General features: G+C 48.6%; 5 protein-coding genes across 6 annotated transcripts; 1 reads left to right on the plus strand and 4 right to left on the minus strand.

Moving 5' to 3' along the window:
- Window positions 1-860: 860 nt before the first annotated feature.
- On the minus strand, window positions 861-4,628 carry SLA1 (cytoskeletal protein binding protein; the record flags this gene model as incomplete). The annotated part of the gene is made up of 6 exons (XM_058504136.1): window positions 861-886; window positions 937-2,808; window positions 2,856-2,907; window positions 2,971-3,499; window positions 3,578-4,284; window positions 4,431-4,628. 6 exons carry the CDS (start codon window positions 4,626-4,628, stop codon window positions 861-863), a joined length of 3,384 nt encoding a protein of 1,127 aa, XP_058360849.1.
- A 692-nt stretch (window positions 4,629-5,320) lies between these two features.
- On the minus strand, window positions 5,321-7,226 carry ONS95_010534 (uncharacterized protein; the record flags this gene model as incomplete). The annotated part of the gene is made up of 6 exons (XM_058504137.1): window positions 5,321-5,574; window positions 5,632-6,171; window positions 6,222-6,406; window positions 6,501-6,589; window positions 6,641-6,769; window positions 6,837-7,226. 6 exons carry the CDS (start codon window positions 7,224-7,226, stop codon window positions 5,321-5,323), a joined length of 1,587 nt encoding a protein of 528 aa, XP_058360850.1.
- Window positions 7,227-8,590: 1,364 nt separating this feature from the next.
- ONS95_010535 (uncharacterized protein) lies at window positions 8,591-9,714 on the minus strand (the record flags this gene model as incomplete). Its single annotated transcript, XM_058504138.1, has 2 exons — window positions 8,591-9,178; window positions 9,232-9,714. The coding sequence occupies 2 exons, from the start codon at window positions 9,712-9,714 to the stop codon at window positions 8,591-8,593; spliced, it is 1,071 nt and encodes a 356-aa protein (XP_058360851.1).
- Window positions 9,715-10,044: 330 nt separating this feature from the next.
- Window positions 10,045-11,991, minus strand: ONS95_010536 (uncharacterized protein). 2 transcript variants are annotated; one of them, XM_058504140.1, is made up of 2 exons: window positions 11,436-11,991; window positions 10,045-11,382 (listed from the first exon to the last, which is right to left on the minus strand). In XM_058504140.1, exons 1-2 carry the CDS (start codon window positions 11,740-11,742, stop codon window positions 10,508-10,510), a joined length of 1,182 nt encoding a protein of 393 aa, XP_058360853.1. In that variant the 5' UTR covers window positions 11,743-11,991; the 3' UTR covers window positions 10,045-10,507. The 2 variants fall into 2 exon arrangements, with proteins under 2 accessions (XP_058360853.1, XP_058360852.1); XM_058504139.1 differs by having other exon boundaries at window positions 10,045-10,481; window positions 10,532-11,991.
- Window positions 11,992-12,015: 24 nt separating this feature from the next.
- On the plus strand, window positions 12,016-13,762 carry ONS95_010537 (uncharacterized protein). Its single transcript, XM_058504141.1, has one exon. It carries the CDS (start codon window positions 12,166-12,168, stop codon window positions 13,639-13,641), a length of 1,476 nt encoding a protein of 491 aa, XP_058360854.1. The 5' UTR covers window positions 12,016-12,165; the 3' UTR covers window positions 13,642-13,762.
- The last annotated feature ends 489 nt before the right edge of the window (window positions 13,763-14,251 follow it).

A 14,251-nucleotide genomic window follows, 5' to 3' on the forward strand; every position in this document is an offset into this window, starting at 1 on the left:
GTAGAGCGTCTGCAGATCAAATCTTCGCCGAGCCCAGTGACATGCTCGTCCGCGCATCCGCTACCCGTCCAGCATTTTGTCAGTGTTCTCTATGGGAGATAAAAATAGTAATCATGTTTGCAAAGCAGGATAGTCGATGTTTGGGAACTGGCGAATCAGAATGCTGGAAGATGATGTTGGTAGCATAGATTGTAGCAGGCTCCAACAAGTCGCGATTGAGGCTCTCTCGGTGGCATTGAATCCCGAATCAGAGTTCAGCGATTTGTTTCCATGTTTGGGCTTCTAGATCGAACGAATGTTATTGCAAAACGATGGTGAGCCACAGCCGGCGCTAGATAGAGGGTAAAGTGGAAGGAGCTGCAGTATCTGTAAAGGAGATGCCTGTCAAGGTCTGTGCTGGAACAGTCGTTTGTTTAGGGTTACGATCTACCCGGGTGTTTGGAACCTTAAGCGAGTTAAAACATCGTCAATGCACCGATGCTGGGGAAGAAACAAGCTTCGCAAAGTATCAAGGCACTGTCATGATACTGCACATGCAATGAAATCTGAATTTTCAGATCCCACCAGTTGGAAATGAGCCGAGATATTCCCAACAACGACTGCGGCTAAAGTTGCGCAGCGTACAACTCAGAGTTCACGTAAAAAGTGCATCCAAATATATATGCTTCGAGTGTCAATGCCGACAGATCGAACCTTAAAAATGATGTGCTTAAAAAGATTGGATAACACTTAGTCACTTGGTGAAAGGCGTGCTGTGGGTTCGTGAAAGGGTACAAGGTATTAACTTCTCGATAACTTCCGCCGGCCTACTCTACAAAATGAAGTAAACGCTTGTCTGATGCATCCACAAAGTCACCAGCTTAGAATCCAAATGGGTTCTGCGGAGCTGTTCGAAGATTAGTCGATGGTCAATTGAAAAGCCGAAAATTTACTTACTAGCCTGCGACAAGTTGGCTCTGCGCCCCGTCGCTTGGGGCATGAGTTTCTTAGCATCACCCGTGACACCAAATCTGACTGGTGGGGGCGGGCCAGTTTTTTGAGGCACGAGAGGGGCGATGGTATTTTGCTGAGGAATTGGAGGAATTGGAGGAGCGTTGAAAGAATTGAAACCGTTCTGCTGTTGCTGCTGTGGCATGCCAGTTGATTGAGGCTGTAAAGGCGGAGGTAGGAAGGAGTTAATGCCAGTGGGTTGGGGAAATTGTTGCTGAGGAGGGCCAAAGGAGCTCTGGAAGCCTGTCGGTTGCTGCTGAATCGGAGAAAATTGTTGTGGTCGAGGATCAGCGAACGGTCCGCCTCCATTGTTCATGAAATTCTGCTGCTGAGGTATTCCTGGTTGCATCCCGGTCTGCATTGGATACTGGAAACCATTTGGCATACCATTGTTGAATTGGCCAAAGTTTTGAGGCTGGTTCATCATCCCCATATTTGGGTTGGGATTTTGAGGTCCATTGAATCCAGTGTATTGTTGCTGCATTCTGATATCGTTCAGACTTTGGCCAGGAGGAGCGATCTGGTTTTGGAATCCCGACGAGTTCTGTATTCCAGTATTTTGAGCTTGTAGCGGGGGAAGTGAGAAAGCACTTTGCTGGTTTGCCTGTGGCGCCGACAAAGGCCGATTGGGAGGAGCAGGTATCATCAGAGATCCCTGACTTTGGAATTGGGGCGGTGGAGCAGGCCGTTGACGAGCAATGTTCAGCTGATTCATTTGTGGGTTGAATTGCGCGCCTGTCTGCTGTTGTGGGAGCCCAGTCTGCTGTTGTCCAATTCCAGCAAAGAATGACGGTGTAGCTCCCTGGGGTTGGGGTTGGGGTTGGGACTGTTGCTGAGGAGGCTGTTGAGGAGGTTGGGCTATCTGTGGTGGTTGAGCAGGGGGTTGTGCTCTCGTGGGTTCCAGAGGTGCAGAAAGCAGAGATAACTCTTGCATAGATCCAGTCAACGTGGGCTGTGCTGGAGGAGGGGTAGCGACTGGCGCCGGTGAAGGTGTAGTAGCCTGAGCCTGCGTTGTTTGGGGTTGCTGCTTCGATGGCTTCACATCCCAGGCGTCGTCATCGAAGCCAGAGCGTACCTCATCCTTCTTCGTGGGGGTTGGCATCGAGGCGAGGGGTGTTGCAACCCCTTCCTGACGGACAGTCTTCTCATTAGATCCTTGCTTGAATGCATCTGCATCCACAACATCATTCGTCTGCACAGCAGGGGCTGGGCGTCCCTTTCGGGTATTGTTCTTGAGTGTCCCTCCTGGACCGGAGAAAAGCCCTCCCGATTCACCATCAATGACTTCCTCCCCACCAAAGCTGACATTTCGTTTTCCCCCAATACGATTGTATTTCTTGTCCAAATATCTCATAATCTTGATGATATCTCCCTCACGGATACCCAAAGTGCGCAGAACGGTAGCATCGATATCAGGCAAGACACTCTCATCCATAGAATCTCTGTTAAAAGCTTGCCCATACCTCTCGCAAAGCCCAACGGCAACATCGCAAGAGAGGAAAAACTGGAACCAATCATACTCCGGCTTCGTAGACTTGGGCACAACACTGGCGCCGGCAGGGCTAACATTGTTGGCAGCTCGAGCCTTTTGCTGTTTCTTGATATCTGATAATGGCTTGTCTTCGTCAAGGGAGACGCCCGTCATGCGTTCAACATATTCGAGATCTTCAATTGACATCTTGACGACTGGTACTGCGATCTTGACACCATTCATCTTGTGGAGATTTATCTTGCCATCTTTCAAAGCTAAGAATTGAGCTTCAACGCTAAATGATTTCGATCGGTCGGTCCACGTTCGTACTTTAGCAGGATCGGGTTCTACGAGGGTTAGAGAGGTACCCAGAATATTCAGTGTTATGACTTACTTGATTTTGAAGATCTTGATTGCCCATCTCGTCCGGTTTCATGTCTGCTTCTCTGTTTCCCATCATGGTTACTACTGTCTCGTGCCGATAGACTGCTGCCCCTTTCAGGTATTACCTGTGACCCTTTTGATTCTTCTTCCATGCGCGCAGCTCTTAGCGACTCTTTGGCTAGCCGTTCTTCTTCCAGTCTGTTCTGATCGATGGTTGACTTGCCCGCATTTAGCCCAGAACTGCTTGGTGCAGCGACTGTGCCGGTTACTTCCACATAGGAACTTGGTACTACACCCTCCTTTCCGTTTCTCAGCCTTTTAACTTGCCACCACTCTTCGCTCTTCGTGTCGTCCACAATAATAACTTCGTCTCCGACGGCAACGGTCACTTCATCATCACCTTGGGCCATAAAGTCGTATAGAATCTGGCCCTTCTTTTGACTTTGGCCGGTTCCAGCCAAAATTACCTCTCGAAGTCCTTCAGCTCGAACGGCTCCAGCCAGTTCTCCCAAAGCGCTGACGATTTCTAAAGCAGTATCTTTTGCTCCGGCATGAAAATCCACACTTTTGCTCGGTCTGACCAGTTCCAGAAAAACATGTTTTCCTTCAATCGAGTAATGGGTCATCTTTTCAGCGGTCCAAGTCTGCTCTGGGCTATATGAAAAGTTAGCGTATTCTTCTTTGGACAGTATATCTCTCAGAACAACTGAGGACGTTTAAAAATCCACTAACCCATCTCGAGACTTTTCTGGGGCAATCAGAATAACTCCAGTGGCAATATTGACACCTAGAGTGGTTGGCATTTTCTTCCGCTTGCCCATAATCGATACCATCTCGTTGATATTGTACATATGAAATCCACCAGGCGCATGGGAAGCAACCTCGTCATCAATGTTTCGGTTGAAGCTGGCTCTGTTGTAGGGTGGTGACATTCTAGGACCTGGAGACGGCGGCGAGGCTTCTCGTGCATGCACAGGCTCAGGAGCTCTTGATTGAGAGACTGGCCGGGCTGGCATCGAAGGCGGTGGGCCCTCGTCTTCATCAGAAGCCTCTGGGGTATATTGGGCTGGTGGAGCTCGAGTTGCTGGCGTGGAAGCCTTTCGCTGGTTGATGATGCCTGCTAAAGCTGCCGCCGGACTCTGAACTGGACTCTGGGGAGACCCAGGAGATCCAAGGGAGTCGTCATCCTCAACAGCCGCAGGTGGTCTTCTTGGAAGGCTCGGCGGGGGTGCTTGTGCAGTACTTGATAAAGCCTTGCCCTCCTGGATTTCTATGTAGTTGGCGGGGGCAAAACCGTACTCGCCATCAAGTCCAACTAATATCCAATCCGGATCTGATGTATCGAATACTTCAAGTGTCGCATCCTCTGTAAAAGACAGCTCCTCGTCCGTCTGCCTGGTATAATCGTAGAGAGCGCGAGCTTGGTTCGTAGGTTGCGCCTTGGAGATTGTCAGCCAGCTATCCGCCGTTACAGTCCATAGAGGCGCATGAGAACAAGAGATCCCCGGCAATTCCCCAGATACCGTAGCTGGTCTGCAAAGCGCTCGAAAGAACACATTGTTGATAGGGTCAAAGTGCCACATACCTCTTCCACGTAATTGCTAGGGACTAAGCCAGTAGGCTCATCATCATCCTCCCCAGATGCCTTCTTCTTTGCCTTCCACCAGTCGTCCTCTCCACTCTTCTCCAGCACATACAATATGTCCCCTTCGCTGATCGCAAGCTCTGAAGCACCGTTGGGTACGTAGTCGTATATTGCTTTGTAGACACCAAGGAAGCCCATCTTCGCTGCAGCTGCAAGTAGCAGCGGGCAAAGACTCTCCGCGATCGATGTTCGTTTTATTTATTGTCCTGCGAACTGGTCTGAGGTCTGCCCCATGCGACTTCGGTCCGTTCCAAGCTTGAGGCCGCGATTCCGGATTACTACAGACTGACAGCTGTTGGTGGCCGCGGTCGAGAACAAGGGTGGCGTCAGAGGATAACAGGAGTTTGGGTCATCGACGGGACAGTTTGGCAGACACAGCGAGAGGGTAGAGTAAGTCGGACGAGATCGTAGATGGCCGTGAGTAGATTTGTTTAATACTATTGAGTTGTCTCGAAGCGGAAAGGTTGTCAGTTGTCTACCCGTCCACCGTAGAACCTCACGAGCGAGGCTAGCTCGCTTCCTTTTAAATTGCCCCAGGCACAGACGTCACTCATGGGCCAGAGAGGAGTCAACGATGTCTTTCTTGCACCTCTCTGACACCTATCAGATCTCTAAGATTATTGTCGTGCAGTGCAAACGTCAAACGTCCAACTGAGGTGCATTTATTGAACTCGTCGGGTTATCAACAATTTCTCACGACATCGTACTGCATGAAGTTGACATTGTGACAAGTCACTGTTCTGCCCCATTTTGCCTGAACGAGGATCATGCATAAAGTGTATCGAGTTTATCTTGAAGCAACTTCCCTGCAAGTATCCTCGACCTCGGTGTCAAAAAGTATATCTAAAGCCGATCGTCTCCTCCAGTAACTTTCTCCCCTCTCTTTGCTTCCTATTTACATACCAGAAATATATTGAGAACAACGCAACAATGCCAATGATCAGTATATGAGATCCAATACTGATCCATATCGCTGTCATATAACGAGGCGCCTCAGGCTGTCTGACGATAAAACTTCCCGCTATCCCTCCCAGCCCATTGCAAGCTGTAATGGATGCTGCAAAAGTAGCTCTTTTCCACTGCCCTGAAGGATGGGTCAGTACTATCTGCCATATGGAAATCCCAAACAGGTGAGACTTACCAACAATGTTCGAAGCTTGGTAGGCGTTCATAGCCGCCCAATTGCTTACATATGCTCCCGTGGCAAGATAGGTGCCAACATATCTCACAGTAACCTGGTTTGCAAAGCCTAGCATGCTGAACCCCACCACAGTACAAATGCAGTTGAAAGTTATCACCAGACCTCTCAACTGATATCTGTCTCCCACGATCGATGAAATGATCACTGGAATGACAGCATAGAAGTACGGTGGAGCCGACAGCAGGATAGCCTGGTCTGTTGAAAATCCCATTCCGGACTGTAATATAATAGGCAAGAAATACGAGAGAGAAGTCGAGACCAAGTTGAGAAGGAAGAACATCATGCAGAATCCATACAACTTTGGATCAAGGAAGTGAACAAGGCAGCGGCGCCAGGAGAAAGTTTCGGGCTTCACATCTCCTCTGTCCTCCGAAATCCTCGTCTCTGCTAGAAGTTGCTCATTGCGAGTAAGGAAGCGGAAGCTCTTGTGGGAGTTCTCGGGGAAGTCAACGATCCAGAGATAAGTTACGAAACCGATCACTTCTCGGGGTCAGCATTTAATTGTGATTTGAGCTTTAATTCCGACTCACCGATGGCAATCAATCCTTGGACTAGAAACATCCACCTCCAACCGGCAAGACCTCCTTTACCATTGAGATGGTTGAGTCCGAAGTTCAGGAAGCCTCCTAGCCCAACCACAGTGACCTCACCAGACTGCAGAAACGCAAATCGTAGTTGCTGTTCCTTCCTCGTGTACCACGTGCTAATGAGGTAACTGCATTTGTCTCAGTGCTCAGTGTTCGAAAGTCGAGACACATTGGGATAATCAAAGACTCGGATGCTTGGGGGAAGAACTTGAGTCAACTCACCTGAGACCTGGAAAGATAGCACTTTGCATGATACCCAGCAGAATCCTCACCCCAATCATCTGTCGCCATGTTGTAATGAAGGCAGTGCACTGAAATCATCAGCATACTTTCAAATTGGTCTTCCCAGAGCAACCACTGACCAAAGTCACAATCCCAAATCCTACGGTGATGCCAGAGAACACAATTCTCGGACCCAAAAACCTCACAAGAAGCGTAGCAGGCAATTGAAAAGTCACACTAGCAACCGTATACACCAAAATTGATACAGACTATCCATATCGTCAGCTATGTTTCCCTGATAAGTCTATTTAGACATCCACAACAAGAGCAACCTACATATCTATTCCCAACACCCAATCCCAAGTCCTCAAAAATAGTCGTCACGCTCGCGCTACTAATAATCCCCGAATCCAGAAGATTCAACGAGCACAGGATCCCCGCAATAGTGCAAAGTCTCAAATCAACTTTCCTCACCAGCCGCCTCTCAATTTCCCTCTCGCTCTCAGTCGGTTCAACGTCTCCTTGGCGCGTAATCCTGACATCGTCGTCCTCATCAAGACCTGCATCACTGTATCGACTAACTGGGTCAGAGGCGCTGGAATTCTTGGGCTGATTGGTTTCCTGATTCTTCACGACTATTGATTTCGCGGAGCGCGAGGTTGAATCATCTGTGCGAGTGTTGACATCGTGCCCCGCTTCGGGACAAGGAACGGATGACCCCTCCATATCTCTCAAACTTTTTGAAAGGGGAGAATTGTCCAATTCCGTCTCTGATCAGCCATTGGTGACAATACTGGAAATTGTCAAGAAGGAGAAGAGGTAGGTGGAAATTATGTAGTTAGTCTGGCGGAAAAATCTTTAATAAGCAATCACGTCTTATGCTGTTGAGTCATTATCCAACCATGTCGGCTTCTCCAGTAGTTCCGACGATCCTCGGCAGGACCCAATAAATACGCGATTGACAAGCAACTTCTCATCACAACATGTGGATTGCTAAGCTATTCCAATCATTTTTGTTCTTGCTTATCACACTCAATTCTGTGGAACTCTTTTGATGTCATGGGTACATCTATTCATATGTTGTGCGATATACGCAGGACTTCTTCTCGCTACACTACATACTTAAAAAGTGGGAGTGGGGGTTCGTCATGTGTGAAATAGGAAGTTTTAGATCATGATTCCCTCTGCATAAAATGCTAAAGGTGTGATATTTACTTTAAAATACTCGATTTGCTTTCTACCAACAGAACAGAATGCAGGTTCTGCATAGCAGTAAATCAAATTTCTTAATCCAACAGCTACTCATTAATGTTCCACTTGATAATGGGACCTCGAATCGTGGCAGCTGTCAACAGGTCTCCGCACATACTCCACCCTCCCTCTACTTGCTGCATTCCTCAAGCTCTCAATACAAATCACATCGCTCTATTTCTCTTTCCAACAGATTCTACTGTGTGGCAACAAGAAATAGCTCCATATGTAATTGCAGTGGTAGGCGGAGAGATCTGACGATTCTTGCTATGGACGGTGGTATGCAGACATTCGTCTTACTAGGCATTACTCTATGGTCGACATTTTCTGGGACCTATGAATTTACCATTTTGAATACGCCGAGTCGGCGGTTTTTTTATGTATGCTTGAGAGACGATGAAGAATGTTCCTAACGGTATTTTTTACCTTAGAATTCGATTTCATAAACAAAGGCGATTCTCATTAGCAAAATCAATACAGAGATTGAAAGGAGACGCACTGACTAGGGCGATAAAGAAGCGCTGAATTGGCACAAGGCATTGGCTGGGCCTAAGCTATATTTACATTTGACGCAGTTCTGACAATGCTACTTCACTTGCCGAGCAGGAAATTAGAAGAAATGAATTTATAAACAAGACCTCGGCTCAAGGCTACTCGCTACACGCGCGATCACATGTAACCGCATAATAGACTACGCCAAGTAATGTGGGAGAGTAATTAGGAGTTCATCGTGCAATACAGTCAAACCGCCACCACCCACACTTTACGCCTTTGCGCCATGGAACCCCGTGCTATCAACACCCGAGCTATTCAAACGAACCCATTTCCAATTGCATCGATCATGAAATAGCATCGATTGGCTCATCATCAACCACATTTCTTCTTCGCACTTCGGTCTCATCGACATCGATTCTCGACTTCCCATTCGCACCAGTGCTTCTCGTAGCAACAGCCTTCTCCTTACGCTTGGTTTCCTTTGGCGGCTGGAAGCGCTTACGGACTGTCTCGATCATCTTGCCAAACCAGTAGAAGTTCAGAGTGTTAAGAATGACGTTGCTGCCTAGGTATGTAAAGGCAAGCCATAATGGGACAAACTCTTCTCCTGCGAAGCGCATGATACCATCATGGACAGGAGCGGCGCTCTTTCCAGTCGCAGCGGCAGTGCCGTTCAAGGCATCGATGTCAATGCTGGTAGTAGCTGGTTGGTGGTGGAGCGCTTTCCAGACGTCTTGGTAGACGCGGACGGATTGGTAGGTTCCCCACACCAGGCGGCAACTGAAGAATGTGAAAAGGAGCATGATGCCGTTGTATAATTGTGCCTTGGAGCCAGTCATATCCAGTTTGTCGAAGAACCAGTGGAAGTTTAAGAATGGAGATGATAGCTCGTAGAGGATGAAAGTACATCCATAGAAATTAACAAATGGTCTCTGTTGAGAGTCATTAGTCCTGGGACGTGTAAAATGGAGGTAGAGAAACCTACGAATCCAAAAGAGAAGACAATGAGAGCACTGAGAGCATGCGCGAGCATGCCGAGTCCAAAAACCCTAACATTCTGGAGCGTAACCATCAAGTCCCAGAGGAAATATCCAGTCGCCATGCCCTGAATCATTCCCGCGGCACCTGTGTAGCCCCAGATTCTCTGCTGCCAGTCCATGTTCTTGCGCTCCTCATCGTTGAACATCACCCATAGCGCAAGAAAGTTGATAGTTGTGCTCTGAACCAGGGACACCACATGGACATCCCAGTTGATTTTCCGTTCTGGGGAGAGCTTCGCATATTTGACGGGGAATATGCGCTTCGAGAGCTGAGGCGCGAGGACATTATTGATAAATGTGTATCCCAGGAAGGAGATAAGCACCTCATGAACATGCAAAGGGAGTGTTGTGAGGTGGAAATAGTCGGCGAAAGGCTGCACGGCTTTACTGAGCCATGGCAGTGGTGGGATAGGAAACGGGTCGTGCATTGTGACAATTCTGGAGGAGGAAAAGAGCGAAGGGAGGAGGGTCTAGGAAGGGCGAATAATTTATTCCGGTCGGTGATACCGGCGAGGCCCAGGAGAGGCGTCGAAGATCGACTCGTGAGTGAGTCGTGTGGTGGTTTCAAGGAACGATGTGGATGCCCGCCCGAGGTTGGTGATGAGGTCCCCCAACAAATGGAGCGGCCGGCTAAATTCAGGGCTTAAATCAAGGACTCAGAGATCCCTGCGATTCACTGGTAACAGTTGATATTCAGGGTCTCAAAACTTCAGAAAATGGGACAAGTATATGTGGGTGATGAACCCTTTTAACTGGGTTTCTTATTTTGTTTTATACACTAGGAGACTGCTCTCATTACTTATACGTATGCTTCGTAACATCTGAGGCGCATCAAGCCAAGCAACCAGGCAGGCTGACCGCAGCGGTGCCTAGGCCCCCAGGATTCCATTTCTTTGACTGACAAGCACACGTGAGACATTACAATTAATATCTCGTGCCAGCTCGAGACTCCGCCTTTGACGCCACGCCCTCTCTATCTGCTGACTACTTCCCCTTTGAAGACAGTAATTCTGTTTGAAGAGGGATCGTTGACTAAGTCCGAGACCGTTTTCCTCGCCCTGAATGCGCCAGACCTGCTAGCGGATTGATTGCCAAAGACCACGAAGTCAGCTGGGTCTCCGACATCAATGTCAATTTCGCACGAAACCGGCAGATCGATGCCCATAGCCAGCTTTGCCCGATTTGATACACATTGCTGTTTGAGACAGTCAGCAATAAGGATCATGACGAAGTTGGTCTACTCACAAATAGCAGATCGGTGTCCTTCTTAGTAGCGGCCTGGTAAACTCCAACACCAAGACTTGCAAGACTCAACGGATCACAGCTACCATGAGGAGTGAAAGCGTTCCCGACATTGTTGATGCCCAATGACGCGTTCATGCCGTACTTTTTGATGATATCGAGGACTTGCAATGTACCTCTTACTCGTTGACCTCCAGCATCCTCTTTAGTCGGTCTGCCCATCATGAAAAGATCGGACGTAGGAAGTCCTACAAATGCAACAGGAAGTCCTCTAATTTTCTCCCGAAGGTTCAACCAATCTTGTTCACTAAACAGCGTGAGGCGAGTGCAATGTCCAAAAGAGATGCTCCGATGGCTATGGTGGTTCCAGTTTGACGGCCATTTCAAGGCATGGAGTAGCTCTAGGGCATCTGCCATCATGCTTGGAGTATTTGGATCCAGGTTGTAGTCGATGTGGAAATCCAGGTGAAGTCCATACCGGATCGCCGTCCTGATCGCAAATCCCATGTTTGCAATCTGCTTTTCACGATTTCCGTCTTGCTCTACATAAGGAGTGCTCCCAAATGCCTCAACGCCAGGTTTGTTCGCGGCAACATCAAGTAGCTTCATCATTGCTTTTCCCTTGTCTCGATAGCTGACAATTGGATCTTGAGCAAAGACACAAATCTGGACGTAACATCTGTCCTTGAATTCTTGCTTAAGTGCCAGACCGGCTTCGAGACATTTGAACCTGACCGTAAGATCGACTTCGACAAAGGCTCTGAGATGGGTAACTCCAAAGTTGATGCTTTCTTCGATCAGAGCCCGGCCGCGCTCCATCAGATCATTGCGTTCAAATCGGGACTTTGCTTCACCTGAGAAAGCATAAGAGATGGGGACTGGAGTACAAGTAATGAAAAGCACCTACTAGTCAACTTCATCGCCTCAGCAAAGTCACCCTTCTCGATCTCCAAGTCCGCATACTTCGGGTGTGAAAGGAGAAAGCACTTGTCCAGATGGATGTGCGGGTGACAGAGACTTGGGCAGAGGAATTGTACATCATTGCTCGAACCGGAGCTGTCAGGCACATGCTCATCTAGTGATTCGATGATACCCTTCTTGCAGCAGATATCCCAACGGGTATATTCCGGCTTTCCAGCTACATAGACACCTTTGAATGCCAGTTCGGATCCGGCGCCGTTGGAACAGCCGTTAGCTGCGTTGTTGGTTGACATGGTGGGATAGCGTGATACCGAAGCTCGAAGTACGGGTATTAGGTGAAGCAAAGAGCGTCCTACTAACACAGTAGAAATTACAATTATGAAGAGAAGTGAAGGGAAAGTGAAGTGAAGAGAAGAGGGAAAAGGTGGTTGAAGAAGTCGAGAACGATTGTTACGTGGCCATGATTCAGGGGACCAAGAAGTGGTTGAGGAGGGATGACGCGCCTGGGAACTAGAATGAGGGGGAGGGGCGACGAGGGGCGAGCAGGCTCAGGCTCATGCTCAGGCTGGGTAAAATAAACTTTCCGGGACGCTAACCCGCGTCTTCCCGTCGAGCTTCAGCCTTGGCTTAGGTTGGCTTGAGCTTCTTCGGTTCATGAACACCTGTCCCACATCACCACGTTGAATCCTCAGGTCACAAGCATAGGTATCGCAGCAATGGCAGACCCATTGTACGAACTGCTGGTTCCATACTTCAATACGCCCTCCCCACGGCCGGCACCTTCTTCCAAAGACCCGACCACCAATGCATATCTGAGTCGACTTACAACCCTACCCCTCTCGTCCCTCACCAGCAGCGAGCCCCAGTCCCTCTCCCAAACCACCCACTCTCTCCTCCTTTCTCTTCAAGGCCTCTCGAAACGCTCCCACAAATCTATAATTGACTCCTCCACACACCTCTCAACTCTCAGCACGACTCTGCCCTCCCTCGCCCAGTCTACAGCCTCCCTCCGAGACGCCCTCCCGAAACTCGACGATGCAGCTATCCACTTCAGCGAAACCTACAACACACGCTCAGAAAATGCTCTCCTTGATCGCAGGCGTAAAGCCCTCCTCCTCTCCCGCAATATTGACCGTCTCTCCGACATTCTGGACCTCCCAACCCTCCTCTCATCTGCGATATCCACCTCAAATACAGCTTCCACATCTGCAACTACCTCTGCAAATGCTACCCTAAACTACGCCTCAGCTCTCGATTTAAACTCGCATATAAGACGTCTGCATGGCTTGTACCCAGATTCAGCGCTCATTTCGAGCGTGGAAAAGCAGGCAGAGGAAGCTATGCAGGAAATGGCCACGAATCTAATAGCCAGTCTCAAGACCAGCTCCCTGAAGCTCGCCAGCGCAATGCGGACTATCTCATGGCTACGGCGTGTAGCTCCTGAATTGGACCCTGCACCTGTATCCTCAGTCCCAGCGCAGTCAATGCATCATACCAGTGGAGCAGGAGGAGCGTCAAGTCGAGAAGGCAGTCTCGGCTCCCTCTTCCTCGTCTGCCGTCTTGCCAATCTCCAGCAAACCCTCTCAGCCTTGGAACCTCTCCGAGAACTCGCAGACCAGGAAACGCTGCGTCTGCAAGAAACCAAGAGCAACGAGAATGGAGCTGTGAAAGAACGTAGTAAATGGGAAGGTGGACAGCAAACGGAGCGCTACTTAAAACGCTACATAGAGATTTTTCGTGAGCAGAGTTTCGCTATAATCTCTATGTACAGAAGTATATTCCCGGCTGGGAGCTCGGCACACGAAGAAGCCGTATTAAAGGGACTCGGGAGGGAGGTGGATGGCGCGAAGAAGGACGAGGATCCTTTGCAGCCGTTACCGAGTTCGCTAGACACGTTCCCATTGCAGCTTGTGGGTATGCTGGAAGACACGTTGAGGAGGTATCTTCCGAATGTCAGAGACAGGAGTAGTAGGGACAGTCTGTTGACGCAGGTGTTGTATTGTGCCGGGAGTCTGGGTAGATTAGGCGGGGATTTTAGTCTGTTGCTTGCATTTTTGGGAGAGAATGGGAAAAATAATAGTGAAGATGCAGAGGAGGAAAGTGATGAGGACGATGAGTGGGTAGAAGTCATTAGAAAGCATAGAGTGCTAGCTGGCAGGTTAGAATTGATGGTTGGAGCTAGAGATGGATAGACGGTTAAAAACATACATAGATGTCTAGCATCTATATATCTACATTCATCATGCAGATCACGTTGTACTTGAAGAGGCATACCAAATGGAATAGTAGTTGGAAAAATACGAAATCTCGTGATCTCACGGACTCTATATTGCTGGGCTACTCTCCTACTCAAGCATTTGTTGACTCTAGATTAGAACCAAAGTCAACAACAGGTCAACATGATTGCCTCTCCCCAGCCCAAATATGGAACACTCCCCATCACGCACTACAAAATACCAGCCCGACTTTAAAACAGACGTCAGCCCATCTCATCCATAACCCAACAGCATAAATTCTAGGCATCTCGATCGGGAATTCAGGAACCAAATCTCTTTGCGTGCGGCACCAACCCGATCACCAAACTCGCCTCCATCCAGCCAATCAAAACCCACTGATTACCAAACGTCATCTCTCAAACCCTCTCGTTTCAACACAAACTGGACAAAAAAAACTATATAGCAACACAAGATCCCCTTCTATTCATTTTTCCTTTCTCATATCCTGTGATGGCTATGCATTTTACGGGAAAAAAGAGTTTTTCTTCTCTTGGGTCGCAGTATCGCTCGCTGTTCTTCTCTTCCA

This window comes from Cadophora gregata, assembly GCF_030347475.1.
Source record: "Cadophora gregata isolate MNR1 chromosome Unknown scaffold_4, whole genome shotgun sequence".
NCBI classification, from domain to species: Eukaryota; Fungi; Ascomycota; class Leotiomycetes; order Helotiales; family Ploettnerulaceae; genus Cadophora; species Cadophora gregata.